At 45.5% G+C, this 21,025-nt stretch overlaps 1 protein-coding gene across 2 annotated transcripts in view; it reads right to left on the bottom strand.

Annotated features, from left to right (window-relative positions):
- The window catches only part of TET3 (tet methylcytosine dioxygenase 3), a 106,337-nt gene that overhangs the window by 34,600 nt on the left and 50,712 nt on the right, over window positions 1–21,025 (bottom strand). For both annotated transcript variants that reach the window (XM_069583715.1, XM_069583716.1), the window contains one exon: window positions 18,088–20,209. In XM_069583715.1, coding sequence (XP_069439816.1) covers window positions 18,088–20,209 — 2,122 coding nt within the window. The remainder of the gene's footprint in view (window positions 1–18,087; window positions 20,210–21,025) is intronic.

Below are 21,025 nucleotides of genomic sequence, written 5' to 3'. Positions count from 1 at the left end.
GCTCAGTGGTAAAGAATCTGCCTGCCAATGCAGGAGACACAGGTTTGATCCCTGACCCAGGAAGACCCCACATGCCACAGAACAGCTAAGCCCGGGCACCATAGCTATCGAGCCTGCGCTCTAGAGCCCGGGAGCTGCAACCGCTGAGCCCCCTGTGCCCCTGAGCCGGCGCTCTGCATGAGAGAGGCCACGGCAACGCCTGCACGTTGAGTAGCCCCCGCTACTCAGAGTAGCCCCCGCTTGTCACAACCACAAAAGCCCGAGCAGCAATGAAGACGCAGCACATCCGATAAATAAGGTAAACTCCTTTAAAAAAGAAAAGAATTTCTCCAAGGAAAAATGTTTTATTTATTTTTATTTTTTTTTAAATAAAACAAACCACACACTATACAGGGGACCCTAATTTGCTTGTCCTAGAGGAATTCTTGGCCACACACATCAAAACACGCACAAGGATTTTCACAGCAACATTATTCACAGCAGTCAAAATTGGAAGCAACCCATAATCCAGCAACAATGAAATAGACACAGAAAACAGAAGAGTCATGTAACAGCACACATCCTGCAATGAGAACTGACAAACTGCAGCACCACTGTTGCGTACCACACCACCACAGTCAGCGAAAGAAGCACAGCACATAACACATACAGTAAGACTGCATTTAAATAATATTCAAAACCAGGTTCCACCAACAGAGATCCATACCCAGGTCTAAATTAGTCAATGATTTTTTTGCCTACAAAAAACTGGCAATTTCATATAGCTCAATCTTAATATAAAGAAAAACTAAGAAATCATTGTCACAAGTCAAGCGAGTGGTTGCCTCTGGGGGATGGGGGAGAAATGTGACTGGGAAAGGCATACAGGGGATTTCTGGGGAGCTGGAAATGGCCTACTACTTGATTCAGACAGTGGTTACACAGGTGCTCATTTCATAAATGTTCATTAAACTGTACATGAATCTTTTGCGTACTTGCCAATATATGGAATTCACAACTTTTAAAAGGTAAAAAATTAATGTTGCACCTATTCTAGGTAGAACATTATGCTCAGTTTCAGGGGGAAAGCAAGACAGAACAATAACTAACTGGGCCTTTAAAAAGTTTATGGTCTAGCTGGGTGAGATAAGACCCACATATAAGAAGATCGGGGAAGGATTCATTTTTTAATGCATAGTGTTGGAACTGGGGAAAAATCTGATCCGTACTGAATACCTTACCCCAAAATGCATTCCAAATGGTTGAAAGATTTAAATACAAAAAGTTAAACTATACAAGTTCTAGAAGGAAAAAAAAAATGGATGAGTTATAAAAAAATAATCATGGAAATGGGAAGGTCTTCTTTAAGTATAAGATGAAATTCTGAAGCCAATACACACAGATACTCCCCAAACTCTGATAAATATAACTAAAGAAAAATTTAAGTAATAACTACCAAAAGTCAAGTCAAAAGACAAAACACCACACTGGGGAGAAATACTTGGATCTCACACCAGACAAATGGTTGCTTTCTTTAACAGTATCAAGTGCTCCTCCAGCGAAGAAAGGTCAATAATACAAGAGGTAAAAGAAAAAAGGATAAAACTGGTTCTTTGAAAGGGAATGAAAACAGGTCAAACATATGTAAGGGTATAATAAACTACCAGTTTTACCTTTCAGATGGGTCACCATCAAAGTCTGATAACTCCTCATGTTGGTTAGAGTACAGGAAAACAGGCAGTATGGAAGTAATTTAGCAATATATTAAAATTACAAATGCCCAATCTGCTTGCCTCAGTAATTTCAAAGAATGTCAAATTCTTCTAAGAATTTATTTCTAGGAACTCAGATATATGCACATATGTACAAAGTGATATGTATATAAAAGAATGCTCACTGCATTATTTGTAATGGCAAAATATCAGAAACCTAAATGTCCAGAATACATTATGTGTAATAAATACATTATAGCACATCCATATAATGAAATACTAAGCATCTACCAAAAGGAATAAGCAGCTCCAGATTTACGGACCAAAAAATGACCTCCAAGATATTTCAAATGGGAAAACAAGCAAATTTCAGTATAGCATGTATAATGTGTTAGTATGCACACACAATCACACATACATCAGTATATATGCACACATAAAGGTGTTTATGTCATTACCCACACTAAGGATAAGACTAGGTTTGTGAAAATGAGTTCAGTTGTATTTGTGGTTGAAAACAAACAAATGGCTGGCCATGGTGTGTCCATCAGTAGAGGAATTAACTGATGGAAGGTGTCTGCTGCTTACGGTTTCTGCTCATGGAGACGCTTCCTCCCACTCTGAATTAGTGTCATGGTCTCCTAACTGGTCTCAGTCCTCCAAAGACCATCCTACCCAATACCAGTTAGACTCAAAACAGAAATGTGATCAGACCAGTTCCATGCCAGACAGAAGACAGAACCCAATTCCAGAGCACAGTAGTCCACAAGGCTCCCAAGGAGTCATCCCTGCATACCTCTCAGCCTTGCATCTCCTTTTTACACAACCATGCAATACTCCTGTGTCTTGAAACACCTTTTTCCATTGGCAACAGTGCCTTCATTTCTTTCTTTCTTTGGAAAACTCATCTCTTAAGGCCTAGTTTAAATGCCACCTTTTCTGTGAAGCCTTTTTAGACTTCTTCTTTCCCTCTGGACTCCCAGAGCACCTTGCATACAACAAAAGTATCAAAGCAGGGATCACATTTTTATTGTTACCATGTCACAGCAGAATGAACACAGATTTTACAGAGACCTGGGCAACTGTGACGAATTATCTTCCTAGCCTCTCTAATCCTCACACCTTCTTGGGTAAAATACATAAAGGGCCAAGTGCAGTATTTGGAGTATAATATGAACTCAATACACAGCTGCTGTCTAGGCTCTGCCAAACAAACTGTATGACTGTGCCCAAGTCACACAATACGTGGGAGCTTTAGGCAGTGAAAGTAATGTTTCTATATTTTAGAATTGTTGAGGATTACGTGAGATGGAAGGTACCTGGCACAGTCCATAACCTATCAATGTTTAAATGTATTAAAACAATGAAAGGATTGAAACTGACTTGCTCCAAATAGACACAATTTTTAACCATAAGACAGAGAGGATTAAAGAAGGATGTATATATGGAGTGGGGGAGGGAAGAGACCAAGTTAACCTGGAAATTAGATGGTCAGGATCCTCTGGGAAGGCCACTAACACACAAAGGCAGACACAGCTCTGAGTGCCAAGCAAAACCAAAGGCATTCTTTTCCTTTCCTATAAGGAAAATTCTCTCCCTTTTCCTATACGGATGCCTTGCAGTTTACAAGGCATCCAAGTAGTCCTTTAGAAGTCTTATTTCTCTTAATTGCATCCCTTTCCCTGATTTTATGTATATATATTTAAAATATATTAATACACATATATTAAAAACATACAATACATACATATTAAAAACGTATGTATGTATAATACACACATACTATGTATCCTATGTATACAATATAATGTAAACAAAGACGACATTGTAGACAGACGCTTCACCGTCTGAGCCACCAGGGAAGTCCAACATGTATAATACGGGATTGGGGGCAGGAGAAGAAGGGGACGACAGAGGATGAGATGGCTGGATGGCATCACTGACTCGATGGACGCGAGTCTGAGTGAACTCCGGGAGTTGGTGATGGACAGGGAGGCCTGCCGTGCTGCGATTCATGGGGTCGCAAAGAGTCGGACACGACTGAGCGACTGAACTGAACTGAACTGATAAATATATCTAGATCTTTCCTTTGATTCGATGCCTTATGGGGGAGAAGATACTCTGTGGGAAGAAACTGGACTTAGAGGCAGTTATACGCTTAGTTATAAACTAGTGCTGTGCTGTGCTAAGTCGCTTCAGTCGTGTCCGACTCTTTGCGGCCCCATGGACTGTAGCCCGCCAGGCTCCTCTGTCCACAGGGATTCTCCAGCCAAGAATGCTAGAGTTGGTTGCTGTGTCCCCCTCCAGGGGAGCTTCCTGATCCAGGGATCAAACCCTCGTCTCTTACATCTCCTGCTTGCATTGGCAGGTGGGTTCTTTACCACTAGCGCCACCTGGGAAGCCCCATAAAACTAGTATATATTCTCGAATTTAATTCTTCTAGTTTGCAAACATATTTACATACACAAGGATATATACCATTATATATGTGCGTCTTTTGTGTGGCAGTGGGCTTTCACTTAGTTACAGTGCCAGACGGGTGACAAGATTTCACAAGGTTTATAGAATATAGTATATGCTTTGAATCAGTGACAAATGGATGCTTCTGTTTTCCCATAGTCAAATAAGGTTTGTTAGTATTCTTGGTGTTGTCTAATGCTATTACTCAAATCCAGTAGTGAGTTGATTCTATTTATTACTGTAACATACGCATGGTCTTCTGTCATTTTATGTTTTCCATGTTTCCTGGTTTTCTTTCCTATCTTTTAAAATGGATTTTGTGTTTTCCTTTACTTCCCCCTGCCCCACCGATCTACAGTATGCTTTCAGTAATGCTAACAGTACTTTGGGAAAAAAAGAAGTCAGCACCCTTACACAATTTCTCATACTTCTTCCTTCAGTTTACCTCCTGGTTTTTGTTGGTATCGCTGTGAACATGTTTTTCCCCTCTATTATAAAAGAGATATTTAATATAAAACAAAGTTCAAGTATAGTATAAATAAATACATTACCTTTTGTTTCAGAAAAACAATACATTTAGTGTTTAGTGCCAGCCCCTTCACACCACAGATCTCACTTCCCTGATCTGCCACTTATTTGATTCACCTCCAAAACATTTTGAGTTCTAACATGTTTGGAAATGTTTTTATGAAGCCTTTACACATGAATGGCAACTTTACTGGGCACAGAATTCTTAAGTCAAACATTTAATCTCAATATCCCAAGAAATGGAATTCAAACGTCCAACAAAGAACTCATATCCAGAAAAAAGAACCCTTACTGATCAATAAGAAAAAGAAATACAACAGAGAAATGGGCAAATGGCTTGAACTTTACAAAAGAGGAGATACATTAATCACGAGGGAAATGCAAATTAAGGGCACAACGAGATATGATTATACACCTACCACAGTGGCAGAAAGCCCATCGATACCATTTGCTGGTTTAGATGTGAAGTACTAATGGTAGGAGTTTAAACTGCTACAACCACTTTGGAAAACAGACAGTATCTACTAAAGCTGAACACATACAATTTCAGTCCTAGATATACACCCAACAGTAGCATGTAAGTGTGTACATGCATGTACCAAGGGATGTATATAGGAATGTCTTACAGCAGCATGACTCATAATAACCCCCAACTGGAAACAACCCAAAAGACTATCAACAATCTAATGGATTAAGGGCAGTATATTCATAAAATGGAATACTATAATACTAATACTATAATAAATAAATACTATAACATTTAAATGTATACTATAATACTAATAAACGGAATAGCAATGAGCTATTGCTACACACAAACAGATGAACCTCACAAACACTGAACCAAACAAGCCAGAATATAAAACCATACACACATACGAAGTTTAAGAGCGGGCAAAGCTGATCAATGTGGTTAGAACAGTAGCTACCTTAGGACAGGAGTCAGCAGACTTTTTATGTTAAGGGCCAGATGGCAAATATTCAAGGCTTTTGCAGGGCATGCAGTCTCTACAGCAACTATTCATTTTTGCTAATGTAGTGCAAAAGCTGGAGAAGGAAATGGCAACCCACTCCAGTGTTCTTGCCTACAGAATCCTGTGGACAGAGGAGTCTGGTGGGCTGCTGTCCACAGGGTTGCACAGAGTCGGACACAACTGAAGCGACTTAGCATGCATACATGGATTGGAGAAGGAAATGGCAACCCACTCCAGTTTTCTTGCCTGGAGAATCCCAGGGTTGGAGGAGCCTGGTGGGCTGCCGTCTATGGGGTCGCACAGAGTCGGACACAACTGAAGCGACTTAGCAGCAGTGCAAAAGCAGCCACAGAGAGAACATAAGCAAATGAGCATGACTGTGTCTCATGAAGACTTCACGGACACTGAAATCTGATCATGTAATGTTCATGAGTCATGAAATACTATTCTTTTGATTTTAAAAAGCGATATAAAAACATTTAAAAACATTCTGTTTTTAGCTCACAGCTGTAAGCCAGAATTGGTCTGCAGGCCAGTTTGATTCAGGGAGTCAGGTGTTAAGTGACTAGGGAGGGGTATACAGAGGTTTCTGATGTGATGGTAAAGTTCTGTTTCTTAAAAAAAAAAAAAAAAAAACTTATTTATTTTTGGCTGCACCGGTCGTCACTGCTTTGCGTGGGCTTTCTCTAGCTGCGGCGAGCGGGGGCTACTCTTCATTCAGAAGCTGCAGTGCACAGGCTCTGCAGTGTGGTGCACAGGCTTAGCTGCTCCAAGGCATGTGGGGTCTTCCCGGACCTGGGATCGAACCTGTGTTCCCTGCACTGGCAGGCGGATTCTTTATTACTGAGCCACCAGGGAAGCCCTCAACAGTATTTTTTAAAAAAGAATCTGGCTACCAATAGAGAAGATATGAGTTCTATCCTTGATCCGGGAGGATCTCCCACGTCTCGGGGCAACTAAGCCTGTGTACCACAACTACTGAGCCTGCACTCTGGAGCCCGTGAGTCGCAATTATTGAGCCTGCATGCAGCAACTACTGAAGCCTGAGCACCCTAGAGCCCATGCTCTGCAACGAGAAGCCGCCACCAAGAGAAGCCTGTGTGTTGCAACTGGACAGCAGCCCCCGCTCACTGCAACTAGAGAAAAGCCCGTGTTCAGCAACCAAGACCCAGTACAGCCCCAAATAAACACAATTATTTTAAAAAAGAAAACCTCGCTGAGATTACTCCACTTTTTAAAAAACATTTATAGTTTTGGCTGCACTGGGTCTCAGCTGCTATACACAAGCTTTCTCTAGTTGCATGAGTGGGGGCTACTCTGTGTGGTAGTGTGCAGGCTTCTCACTGCAGCAGTCTCTCCTGGAGCACAGGCTCTAGGCACACAGGCTTCAGCAGCTGCAGCCTGCTGGCTCTAGGGTGTGTGGACTTCAGCAGTTATGGCACATGAGCTTAGGAGTCGTGGCTCACGGGCTCAGCTGCCCTGTGCACGTGGAATCTCCCTGGACAAGGAACTGAATCCATGTCTCCTCCACTGGCAGGCAGATTATCGTCCACTGTGCCACCAGGGAGATAATAAAGTTCTGTTTCTTGATCTTGATGTGGTTACACAAATACATGCTTTTTGTAAAGCTGTATAGGCATTCCTCATTTTATTGTGCTTCACAGATACTGGTTGTTTTTTTTTTTTAACAAACTAAAACTTTCTTGCAAACTTAAGATGAGCAAGTCCATCAGTGCAATTTTTCCAATAGCATTTGCTTTCCTTTGAATTTTGGTAATTCTCACAATAGGTCAAACTTTTTCATTATTTTATATGTTACGGTCATCTATGATCTTTAATGCTACTGTTTCAAAAAGATTACAACTCACTGAAGGCTCAGATGATGTTTAGCGTTTTCATCAATAAAGTATTTTTAATTAAGGTATGTATATATATATATATATATATATATATATATATATAATGCTATTACACCCCTAACAGACTACAGTATAGTGCAAACATAACTTTTATATGTCCTGGGAAACCAAAGATTCCATGGGACTCACTTTAATGTGATACTCACTTTATTCCAGTGGTCTGGAACCAAATCTGCAGTAGCTCTGAGATATGCTTGAGATTTATATACCTTCCTATATATGTTTCAATTAAGAGAATGTTTTCTCCCCCAAACTCCCCTCCCATCCAGGCTGCCACATAACATCAAGCAGAGTTCCACATGCTATATAGTAGATCCTTGTTGGTTATCCACTTTACATATATTAGTAGTAATGCGTACATGTCCATCTCCAACTTCCTAACTATCCCTCCCCTCCAACCCTGACAACAGTTAAGCTCATCCTCTAAGTCTGTGAGTCTCTGTTTCGTAAGTTCATTTGTATTATTTCTTTTTAGATTCCACAGGGTATTTCTCTAAAAGGTATAGAAGAGGTATTCCTCCCTCTCTCTCTGACTTACTTCACCAAATATGGCAATCTTTAGGTCCACCCGTGTTTTTTTGAATGGCATTTCATCCTTTTTGTGGCTGAGTAATATTCCACTGTATATATGACCCACATCTTCTTTATCCATTCCTCTGTCAACGGACACTTAGTTTGCTTCCATGTCTTGGCTGTTGTAAACAGTGCTGCAATGAACACTGGGGGGCATGTATCCTTTTGCATCATGTTTTTCTCTGGATACACGTCCATGAGTGGGATTACAGGGTCATTTAAAAAGTATATCTTAAAAAAAAACAAAACAAAACAGTTACAAAACCAAGTATGTATAACCAACTTAATTTTTGGTTACTTTATTAGTAGGAAATCCATCATCCTTGAAATGCATCTTGAAACTCATCTAGATCATTACTTGTTGATTTTTATTTATTTTCTTTCATTTCAAAAACATTTTCTATTTTATTTTTGACTCCTGCCTTTGTTCAATTTGATTTCGTTGGGAACAGCAGCAAATGTTCCCAATGTTCCTGACAGAACTAGTCTGTGTAGAGGATCTCTTCTGTCTCTCTTCTGTATCCCTTATCTCCACTCTGATTCTGTTCATTTCTATTTTCTGTTCTCACTTTGAGCGATCTTTCAAGCCTGTCCCTCTTCCTCACTGGTTTGCTTTTTACCTCTGATTCTGCTTTTTGCCACTTCCAGTATATTCTAAGTGCTTTGTGAAACGTTATGCTTCTTGCACAGTTTAATCCATTCCTCTTGTGACTTCCTTGTAATTTTAATCTAGAAGCTCATCTTTCATTTCTGGTTTCACAATGAACTTCCCTGAAGGTATAATTCAGTTCTTCAAACTCTTACTTCCTAATGCAAGTCTTCATTTGAATATTATATTTAATCTTTCCACTTTCCCCTACAGAATCTGAATGGGTTACATATTGGATTTTTTACTTATTAATTAATCATTCAATGGAGGAAGTTTACCTCCTGGCGTTCTCACCCTTGGTACTACTGACACTTTGGACTAGATAATTCTTCATTGAGGGGCAGGAGGTGGGGGTGGCTGTTCTGTGCATTGTAGAATGTTTAACAGCATCCCTGGCCTCTGTCCACTAGAGGCCAGTAGAACCTCTCTGGTTGTGATAACCAAAACTGTCCTCAGACATTGCCAGGTGTCCCCTGGGGTAAAAAGGAGGTAAACAGCACTCAGCTGAAAGTCACCAGTCTAGACTCATTTGCCTAAAAGCAGAATGGGTAGAATCTCCTTATTCTTCTGTATTTACCTGGACACTAACTCAAATTCTTCCCTTAGAAACTAAGCTTGGAGAATTAGATGTTGCAGAGGTTTCAATCATTAGCTCAAAAGTTCAGCAGCCCCGGAGGATCTGGATCTGGCTGTGAACAGCTGCAACTGGGAAATTTCACCTCTATGCGCTCTGTTCACTGGGGCCAATGCCTCTCAATCTGTATGGGCTGTGCTCTGGTCTGATGCTAAGATTCTGGTTTATTTTCTCATATAGGACTGGACTGGTCACTGTGATCAAGATAAAGTCCTATGGTCGGTTAGGTGGTTCAGTAAATATTTTTCTCTGCACAATGGCCTTTGTTTGGTGCTGCTGGCCCTGGGCTACAAGGCTGGCTTCTAACATATGGTTCCTCAACTCTCCAGCCAACCATCCTCACCCCAGACCTTAACCCCATCAGAAACTGGAATAGGCTAGGAAACGGAGCCTATCAGCATTCCGACTTCCCTAAGTGCTTGCCTTCTACATGGGTGGTTTTAAGCCCACCCTTCCAAGCTGCGGACTCCTGACCTCCACTCTTTTTTCCCCCGACACTGGGAGTTGTATACACCTCGTGTCATCATTATTTCCATTCAAATTGATTGTCAGCTGGCAGATAGCCCTTGGAATTCATAGTTTAAGACTGGGGCCATTTTCAGATTTCAGTTGATAAGATTGTCTCTTCTAGTCTTGTTTGTCTTGGTTCCTTTCGCCACATTTCAGAAAAGGAATATTTTACCACCTTGCTATTAAGTCATCACTTTTCCTTTTAGTGCCCAGCGTAGTATGCCTTCCTTCTTCACAGAGGTAAAGTGACGGGGCAAGGAAACGGCTCAATTCTTCTTAAAGTAAAATCTCTTATGTCTCACTTTGAGCAGTGAGAGAAATGATGTTTTTTCCTAAAATACACAGTGGAAAGCTCTGGGGTAGAGCTCAGGAGAGCAAAATCCAATTTTCGAGAATATGCTAGTTATGTGGCTCTAGGTGCGTTTGTTTTTTTTTTTTTTTTTTTGCCCTGTGCACTTAATTTTATTCTCAAAATAGAAAAATATGCTCTGTTCCACTTTTGCACTAGGCTGGGGAAAGAATGTAATGTATCCTTTGCGCTATCAGGAAGAGAGATTAAACACAAGAAACTACTCATTACTGCCTAACAGAAAGAGGAGTCCTTAAATGCTAAAAGAACCTTCTACCTTCTCTACCGCATTCTACACAGAGATCAGGGCACCCACACTTTTCCACTGGGGAACCTCATAGCCATGTAGAGATACAGGCACAGGCGTTTCTTTTCTTTACAACACTGACGGTTGATAACTAATGCACAGGTGTCAAGATCACAAGAAGGTTTTATTGTACCCATCTTTCCCAAGCAATCCTATGCAACACTTCAGCTTCCTGATGTAATTTTAGTAGACATAAAGCCAAATACCTTAAGTTTATGTAACTAATTCCATTTGCATGAAAATCAATAACTGCTAGAATGTTGCCTCCTGGTAATTACAAATTCTCACAGGCAGATGGTTGGGCCCCATCCTGGATCAGGTGTGCCAGATGAACATTTTTAAAATTAAAACCTCCATCATCTGCCTGTGAATTCATGAGCAGCAAACTAGGCCTGCTGGTAGCAGACAGAAATGCTTCCATAACAATGGGCACACTCACTGATGATAAAGATTAAAGGTAAAGAGATTATGCCCAATTCTATCTGATATCTTTGTAGAACTTAATATAGAGATAAAATAAGGCCAATCAGTTGAGCACAAAATATGTGGAGCACCACCATAAAATCAGCAGCAGTCTAGATGCTTTAGAAATACAACATTCAGTTCCGGTTCTTAAGGACCCTGCGATTTAACTGAAAAGACGAGCACGCCTATTTAACAACAAATCATGTAAGACAAAGAAGAACCTGGCATGAAATCTTGACCCATCTTCAGCAGTGATGCTGTTAGCTCTCCAAAACTATCTGTTTGTTCTAACCTAATCTCTCCTCAATTATACTTCCCACATCTCTTCCACACTTCCCTCAGGGCCTCCTGTGTGAGAGTCTCTGCCATAAAAGTTAGTATCCTCTGTTCTTGATCTACATAGTCAGCCTGGTGAAATGTCTATAACTGCGACTCCAACTACCATCACTGGAAGCTGAAGAACTTCCAATTCACAGATCCAACTAAGTGCACCCCTGCTGGTCCTACAGACATCTCAAAGGCAGATGCCCCAGCTTCCTTCCCTGCCCGTATGTCAGATCCTGGTGAACGGCACCACCATCACCCAGTCACCCACCTGGAACCTCAACGCTCCTCCGTCCGTGGGATTTTCCAGGCAAGAATACTGGAGTGGAGTGCCGTTTCCTTCTCCAGAGGATCTTCCCAACCCAGGGATCGAACCTGGGTCTCCCGCATTGTAGGCAGATGCTTTACTATCTGAGCCATCAGGGAAGTCCCATTCTTACTTTAGGCACACATTATTTCTTGCCTGGGCTTGCAAACTGGTTTCTCTGCCTTTGGTATCATCCCCTCTTCCCCTGAAACTCTCCTCTCCAGCCACTCCCAATCTTTCACCTAACACACCAGTCATACCAGAACTTCTTGTATTTCTCCATGCTTTCTCATCTCCACATCTTCACGTGGTTTTTCATCTCTATAATCTTTATGTCCCTCTGCCCAGAACACTCTACCTTCTCCCTATTAATCTACTAAACTTCTACGTATCCTTTAAAATTCAGATAAGACAAAACTTCATCCAGAAGGTCTTTCTGAGTCCTTCCGACCCACTATACAGTCAGATTCCCCACCATATACTGGTATACAAATATTCTATTGCCAAAAAAAAAAAACAGTAAAAGACCCCATGGACTATAGCCTGCCAGGCTCTTCTGTCCATGGAATTCTCCAAGCAAGAATACTGGAAGGGGTTGCCATTTCCTTCTCCAGGGGGTCTTCCTTACCCAGCAATTGAACCCCGGTTTCCCACACTGCAGGCAGATTCTTTACTATCTGAACCACGAGGAAGACTTTTAAAAGAGATGAAGTTCTTTTTCATATCAAACTTCATACAAAGAAGGGAACTATATTCTCATAAAAACCGTAGGTAATGGGGACTTCCCTAGTAGTCCAGTGGTTGGGAATCTGCCTTGCAATGCAGGAGACACGAGTTCACCCCCTGGTCGGGGATCCAAGATGCCACAGGCTGCAGAGCAACCAAGACCTCACACTGCACTGCCGAGCACGTGCGCCACAGCTCTAGCGTCTGTGTGCCGCAAGGAAAGCTCCCACACGGAGCAACGAAGATTCCCCCATGCCGCAGCTGAGACCTGACGCAGCAAAAAACTTACAGGAAATAGACTTCACTGTAGACAGAGATACGTCTCCCATTCAAAATTGCGGCTCACACTGAAGTCACCCCGTGGATACTGCGATCAGCCACATCTGCTGGACAACATTCACCCCTCATTCAAACTTTCAACATGTTCCAAGCAAAGCAGCAGCTTTCCTTTTTATAATTCTATTTATTTATTTGTGGCTGCCTTGCAGGCTTTTGAGCAGGGGCTGCTCTGCAGCGGCGGCGTGCGCACGTGTCACTGAGGTGGTTTCTCTGGCTGCAGGGCATGGGTGCCAGGGTTCCCAGGCTCCCGAGCTGGGGCACACGGGCTTAGCTGCTCTGGGACACATGCGATCTCCCTGGCCTACCTCCTGCATCACCACTGAGCCACCAGGGAAGCCAAGGAGATGTTCTTCTTGTATTGATCTTTGGCCATTACTTTAGGGCAAGATGATCAACTGAACAGAACACAGCATTCCTATGAAAACAGCCTCTAAAATCCGTCTCAACTTCTGCCTTCACTGCCATTCTATGTCTCCAGCGACCTGTGGACTGCTCCTCACAGACAGCAGGGCAAGATGTGAAAGCTGATACGGACCTGTCTCCTCACCTATAAAACGACGGGCAGATAACCTCCAAGAATGTTTTCCCCACAAAAACATCGTCTGGACGCATTCCCTGTCCTGTGAATGTCCCCATTTCTGAGACGAGATAAAATACATAAAGGGCCTAGCCAACAGTCACTGCAGTGAGCCATCCTGCCTCTGACAGGAGTGTCACAGGAAGGTTAAGCTGTGGTTAGATGAGTCTCCAGTGTGTGCTTCCAAATACTACAAATGCATCCATACTCTCTTCTCCCAATATTTCAATACAGAACTTCAATTTGGGCCATGTTTTCCCAAGTCTGTACATATCATAGTACCTTTCTTGCAAAATTAGAAAGGTACTCCATAGTACCTTTTGGAGTAAAGCATCTCCTTTCAGGTCTTTTAAATTTATTTTTTTGAAGCCCCAAAAGGTACCTTTAATTGCAGTATTTCAAGATTCAGAGAACAAGTAGAGATGAATCCCAGGCATGCCTTCAGAAAACCTGTAATCTCCATACAAGTGCAAAACGATGCTCTTGGTGCTTGGCTTACTGGTTACCTGGTGGTGCCCATATTGGCCAAAGTTGCTTATTTAGCAAAAATCACCATGGAGCTTGAACATTAGGTTTCTTTTGCTATGCTCTAAGACCTTTTCATGTTTTATAAAGTTGTTCCCATATGTAAATCATCTGTTATGAGAGCTTAATGGCATCCCCCAATTTCACTGGCACTTCTACAGAAAATGCTTCCTGCCATCTGCACCTTTCTACATACCACTGTTGAGAGGCTGAGCTTCTGGAATATGAGATGGTTCCCACCTGATATTAATTCCAGACTGAACAAGCTTCATTCCTAGCCCTTGTCCCAAGCTTGAGTTCACAGAGATAAATTCCACCACACCAGCTGAATTCTGCCAAACCACCTGTCCAGGCTTTAACAAAAACCTCAGCACCTCCAGAAACTGTTTCCAAGTGAATCCTTCCTTCTTCGGCCCTCTCCATTTCTCACACCACTATTTTAGTTGGACTTATTTCTCAGTGACACAATTTTAATCACAGTAAATCACAGTGGTCCAGCTGCCTAGGTTCAAATCTTACTTCCACCATGCTAGCTCTTTGACTTGGCAAAGTCATTGAATCTAATTTTGCAAGAAAGCAGGAAACATCAAGAAATGAAAAAACATCATTATGATGGAACTACTGATAGTATCTATCTCATATAGATGCTACAGAGGATTAAACGAGGCAGTGCCTGCAAAGCAGCACTTGGCACAGTGCCTAGAATAGAGCAAGCTTCTCCTCTGCCACTTTATTACTACTGTTGTAGCTCTTATTGTTGTTCTCAGCAGCTTCCTAACTGGTCTCCTGCCACAGGGTTGTCACTCTTCACCAATCCATCTTCTGGGCCCCTTCTAGGAGGAGGCATTTTCAAAAATATTTCTTGGTTATAACATACATATTTCATTACAAAAAAGTCGGAAAACATAATGAGAGGAAAGTCCCTCACAGTCTGACCAGAAGTGACTTTGTGGGCCCCTTATTTCCCAGCAGCTGGGGGACACTTACTCTGATCATAGGAATTGGGGCCCCCTCCCTTTCTCTCTTCATGTTTGTAGACATGTGACCTGTCTTCCTTGTGTTTAGGGCCTCATTTGCTGTTTCTCCTCCTCCAGGGAAGGAAATATTCTTCTGTGGGGCTGAGGACATAGTTGATCCATAATAAATATTCTAATTGCGGAATTCAATGATACAGATATTGGGATGAGATATCATGTTTGGTCAAACTAATTTTTTTAAACTTGAATTTTAATCCCACTGTTGATGTAGTTCTTCCTAGGCTTTTCTCTATTTTTAAAAAAATGTTGATTTATTTGCTGTGCCAGGTCTTAGCTGTGGCATGCAGGATCTTTAGTAGCAGCACATGGGATCTAGTTTCCTGACCAGGAATCGAACCCAGGCCCCTTGCATTGGGAACATGGAATCTTAGCCATTGGACCACCAGGGAAGTCCCCTCTCTATTCTTGTTTTAACCCTAGGTGAGCTGATCATTTAAATATCTTTGTATCTGCTGTTTTCATTGTCAGCATTTTTCCACAATTTAACATTTAACAACACAAGGTGGGTTTGGTTCTAATTGTTTGTTTAGCAATAGATAGCATACAAATATTTTATCCGTATTACATGCAAATAAAATACAAGTTGGAGTAATGGAGAACTAGTGGTGGTGCTCCCCTTACCTCTTGCCCACTGCCCCTGCCACCCCCAAACCCTGCCCGGCAACAGGCTGCCACCGTTGCCACGCTGGATTTCTCTGACGCCGACTCTCTACTGTCCCTGCTTTCGCTCAGGAGCTTCAAGCTGAATCTTGTCCTATCCACTGGGGGGCTCCTCTGGCCTAAGAAATGCAGGCGCACCCTGAGGGCTCAGGTCTACCGTGTGCCAGCGGCTTGCTCCTTAACCACACTCACGAATTCCTCGGGCTAGGGTGGCTACCTTCTCACGTCACCCCACCTATGTTCACTACAGTCTTCAAAACCCAGCTCCGAAAAGTAGCTTCCTAAGCAAAGCACTGCCCTCCAAGATGACAACCAAGCCTAGTGTTTCAGAGCACAATGGCAGTTCAACCACTTCCACATAACAGCACAGGCACCCAGCAGATACCTGCTGACTGGGCCGCTGGGTATTTCATTGTTTACATGTCTCTTTAAGCAGACCACAATGTCCTTAAACCATTTCTCTTAAATTTTATCACACTGGTCACTAGGACTGGGTTAGGTAAACAATAAATGACGGATCAATAAGGTAACAGCCAACACTTTTTTTCCTTCGTAATATTTATGTTTTTACATCCTTCTCTTGCTTTTTTGCACTTGATAGGCTTGATAATAGCTAAGTACTCTTACAGTGCTTCTTACATGCTAGACACAGTCCTAAGTGCTTTACCTGTATTAATTAATTTAATGCTCAGATAAACCCTGGTGACAGGGTACTACTATCCCCTTCATCTTAGGCATGGGGAAGTGATGGGATTAAAATTCAAGTTTAAAAAAAATTAGTTTGACCAAACATAGTATTTCATCCCAATATCTGTATCATTGAATTCCACAATTAAATATTTATCACGGATCAACTATGTCCTCAGCCCTATATAAGAATATTTCCTTCCATGGAGGAGGAGAAACAGCAAATGAAGCCCTAAACAAAAGGAAGACAGGCCAGACATCTACAAACATGAAGAGCGAAAGGGGGCCCCCCCACGTCCTATGATCAGAACAAGTGTCCCCCAAACGCTGGGAAATAAGGGGCCCTCAAAGTCACATCATTATTAGACCCAATAATGAAGAGGGTCGGCCCTCAGTGGAAACCACAATCTCAGGGCACGTTTGTGAGCCTTTGGCAGGACGCTGCACATCTGTGCACCCCTGGATGGAAGCACTGAGGCCAACTTTTCCTTGTTCTCCAAGAGATTCTTTGTCGCCAGCCCCACTCACTGTCTTGTACCCCAGGAGTCTGGGATAGCTGGAGCAGGCAGGACAGCCCAGCTTCTCCTTGTCAACTGGGATACAACAGCCCAACAAATCACACAACTGACCAAACATTACAGTGTATTTAAACAAGCAGAGAAGACAGCCTTCTCATAAGATCTATCAGTGTATCATAAGATCGCAGCAATTCAACATGCTCATCATCGGTCTCAATGTGTTTTTTGGCCAACATCTGAAACGTGCACATCTTTTACGGAATGCTCAGTAAGTAGCAGATATCCACCTTCTATAGTGGACCTGGAGTTTCCTGAGGCATCCATGACCTCCCCCGAGACAGTGAAGTCCCCCAGAGCAGCCTTCCAGAGGCCCGGTGCCCTGCTTCTCTTCCAGAAGGCAAGGCTTAGAAACAGACCCAATTCCTCAGTGCTCTCATCCACACCAGGGCTTCAACCATCACCTGAAATTAACTACGTCCAAATGCATAACTCAGGGCCCGATCTACAGTCTCTCTGCCCTTCAACTCAGGCTGTCCAAACAGAACTCGCCACTTCTCCAAACGTGCGTTCTCAGTGCTCACTGCCACCAAGCCGGAGACCTGAGCTGTCCACGCCCCCACAGCCCCCTCCTCAGAGGCTACTAACTCTGCTGCCTCTCCCCACCTAGTGTTTCAGCCCAGGCCTGGCTCACAAGAATACCTTTCCTACAGGCCCCCCCAACCACCGTCTTTCCTCCCCACAAGCCGGAACAGTCTTTCAGAAGCACAAGCTGATGATTGGTGCTTTAAAACCCTCAGGAGCTCATTACATATTACCAGTAAGACTAAGCCAAACTCCCAAGCGAGGCTCCCTGGGCCCTGCATGTGAGACCTGGTCCCTGCCTGCTTCTCAAGCCGCCTTTCGTTCATCCCCACACAGACTCCTTCCCTTTTGCTTTCTCAGGCCAAGAGCCATCGAAATAGGCCCTACCCTGTCACGGGCACCAAGCTGTTGCCCAAGCTGTTCCCTCTTCTCAGCACATCTTCCTTCCACCGGACAGCCCTGCAGGCCTCAGCACAAGCACCACCTCCCGCAGGAAGGCTTCCACGACGCCTTCGCCTCAATCTGTACGATAAAGCACCACCACTGACACACGATATACCACACAGCATCACCATCAGTTTCCTTCAATGTCTTCTCCACTAGCCTGCGTGCTCACTTCTGCGTCCACAGCCCCAGTGTGGTGGCCGGCACACAGCAAATGTTTCCCAAATCAAAGTCAGAACCTAGAAATCCAAGCCCACCGGGCCTCATCCCCTTGCCCTTCCCCGCCAGCCAGAAGGACTTACCCACACAATCACAGGTGGGGAACTCGGCCTGGGCTCTCTTGGCGGGTGTGTCCAGCAGACTCTTGGTGGGTGTGTCCAGGTACTTAAGAGGCGACTCCAGGAAGCCACTGAGGGTGGGTGTGAGTGGGTTCTCGGCCTTGGTGGGTGTGGCCTCCTGGCCTCCCTCCTCTGAATGGAAGCAGGTGGTTGAGAGCACAGTCACAGCCCCGGAAGATTCGATCTTGATTTGCTTGGGAGAGCGGGTAGCAAAAGGGCTCTCGGGGGCTGGGAGACAAGTTGGCTGGTTCTCAGGGTCCTGAATGGGCACAGACGGGGGGCCAGGAAGCCCAAAGCTATCCCCAAATTCAGCCTCAAACTGCCGGATGAGCTCTTCCAGCTTGTCATCAGCAGGGGGAAGAGGGCCAGTGGAGCCTGGCTGCAGGGCTGCCACGGGGCTGGGAGACCTCATTTCCTGAGTAGGGGCCAGCAGGCTGTCCCCGGAGGGACTAGGTGCAAATAGCGCAAGAGAAGGTTCTGGGGGCAGGGGGACGACAGAGCCCTGTGAGGTGGGGACGGGGGCAGGTGGGTGAGCCTGCACGTCCTCAGAGGCTGGGGGCCTCAGCCCTTCCAGGACGATCTGCCGCAGAGGCGGGAAGAGGGGCTGCGCTTCTCGTGGCCTGGATTTCTTGATGTGAACGGGCTTCCGGACACCGGGCTTGATCCCAGGGCCAGCTCTGTCAGCTCCCACAGGACCTCCAGCTAGTGCCAGGGGCTTCTTCTTCTTCTCCTTGGGTGGTCTGTCGGAAGGCCGAGGGGCAGGTGAGCTGGGTGGCGCCCACCAGCCAGGAGCAGGAAGCTCCGGGGGCAGCGGGCGGGAGGCGTCGTGGGCCTGTTCCAGGAAGAGACTGCGCTTATGGTGGAGGTGCTGCTGCAGGGCCGTCTGGGCCTTCTGGTGGGTGTCGGGCTCCGAGGACGGTGTGGGCGCCTCCCTCTGGAGAACGGGGGACGGGGAGGACGAGGGCACCTCGACCTTGACCTTGGGCTTGGTGGGCAGGGCCTCGGGCCGCTTGAATACTGACTGGATGTAATCGCTGGCACTGCCCAACAACTGCTCCAGTTCAGCCATGGGGTCAGGGCTTGGGCGAGGCATGGGCCACGAGCTCTGGGGAGTTGCCGGTGGCGTGTCGGTGCCCCAGGCTTCAGGAAACTCTGTTCTCGGAGTTGCTGCAGGGAAGGCAGGGCCGTCAGGAGCAAAGGATGGGTGCTCTTCAGGAGGGACCACAGGCCATGAGGGAGCCCGGAGGTAGGACTGGGGAGATCTGAAAGGGGCAGGAGGGGACAAGGCCTCGGGAAGGGGGCAAGAAGCCTGGGAGGTGGCGTGAGAAGGTTGGGGGAGCGCAGAGGAGAGCTGTGTGAGGGCCTCAATGGCAATGGCAGTCTGCAGGCTGATGTTCTTTTCCTTGGCGATGCTCAGGGCGCTCTGGGACAGGGGCAGGCCCTCCAGAGGAGGCATCTGGGGGACCTCGGAGTTGAGGAGCGGCCCGGTGACTGGCGCCGGGAGGCCAGCGTCACCAGAAGGCAGAGTCCCTGGGAGCCTAGGCCGCTCCTCCCCTCCCTCCACGACCACAGACTTGATCTTCCCCTCCAGCCACTCGAGGTAGTCGGGGCACTCTGGGCCATCGCAGTTGCAGTTGGGCGGTTTCATGCCATGCCGAGCGAGGGCCAGGGCCGTCTGCAGCGTGTCAAGGTCTTCACTGCTGGCAGAGCAGCTCTCGGGCCCTGACCTGGGTCCCCTGCTGTTGTTCCCAGCCTCACGACTCATCTCACGGTTGAAGGTTTCATAGAGCCGGGTGCTAAGGGCTCCATAAGAGGACACAGCTTCGGCCACAGCCGAAAAGGCCACCAGATCGTGGGCATCTTCCAGGCGAGCGGTGTGAGCTGGTCCTGGGGCCGTGTCCCAGTCGGGCTTCTGGTCTGCTTGCCAAGGACTCCCGGCGCCCAGCAGACTGGGTCCAGCAGGTTCTCTAGCACCATTGACTGGCGCCCCTGAGGCGCTTAGCTGCCGTGAGTCCCCATGGTACACTGGCCCTGAGTCCATCTGACCTGGAACAGGTCCATCAACTGGGCTGAGCTCTGAGCCTGTCTGAAGAGAGAGAGAGGGGAGGAGGAAGAAGAGGGAGAAAGATGAGCCACGATACATGAAACACACTGTCCTGTGCCACGTCAGTGAGAGGCACACCTAGCCCTGCTCTCCCTGTCTCTGACAGAGCCTGAGCCTCAGCGCGTCGCCCCACACCTCCTCTCCCAGCGGGCTGCACCACAGAAGCGGATCTCTAAGAGAGCCTAACGTGGACGTCTGAATGCTGCTCAGATCCTCGCTGGGTCTCATACTGATTACACTGATGAGAGGCCCCTGAAACCAAGCATCTGTTGAGGACACACGTAAAGGTCTTCAACGATGACCAAAGTGATGCCAGAACCTTTGCCTTCTGCAAGGAGGAGGAGAAAGCTAACTAAGCAGCCACACAGCAACGCGCCAGCAGGGCCAAGTGTGTGTGACGGGCAGGGGACGCGCACCTCTGACTAACAAATTCAGTCTGCGCAAGGGCCCAGCACGGCTTCTCGTGGGAAGGAATCCATGGTTCTTTTCTTGGCCTATTACTGTCCTCACTCGAGCCCAGGCTGAGCACAGGTAGCAGACAGGACGACCTTCTTAGCCCAGCCCCAGGCCTGAGGAAGCTCTGATCATCCCATACAGCCCGTGTTTAGCCCCGCACCGAGCCATTCATGCCTATGAAAAGCGAGTTCTTGCTGGGAAGAAGATCCACGCTGCTTCCCAATCCCCAGAACCACCATTATTCAGCTGATGTCCACCCGAAGGACACTGAAGGGGGAGCACACAAGAGGAAGTGGGCTGGGGCTCCAGTCCAGCAAGTTAAAAGTAAGGCAAAGAGGCAGA

This window comes from Ovis canadensis, chromosome 3 (genome assembly GCF_042477335.2).
Source record: "Ovis canadensis isolate MfBH-ARS-UI-01 breed Bighorn chromosome 3, ARS-UI_OviCan_v2, whole genome shotgun sequence".
NCBI lineage: Eukaryota > Metazoa > Chordata > Mammalia > Artiodactyla > Bovidae > Ovis > Ovis canadensis.
This window is presented reverse-complemented; position numbering and strand designations above follow the sequence as displayed.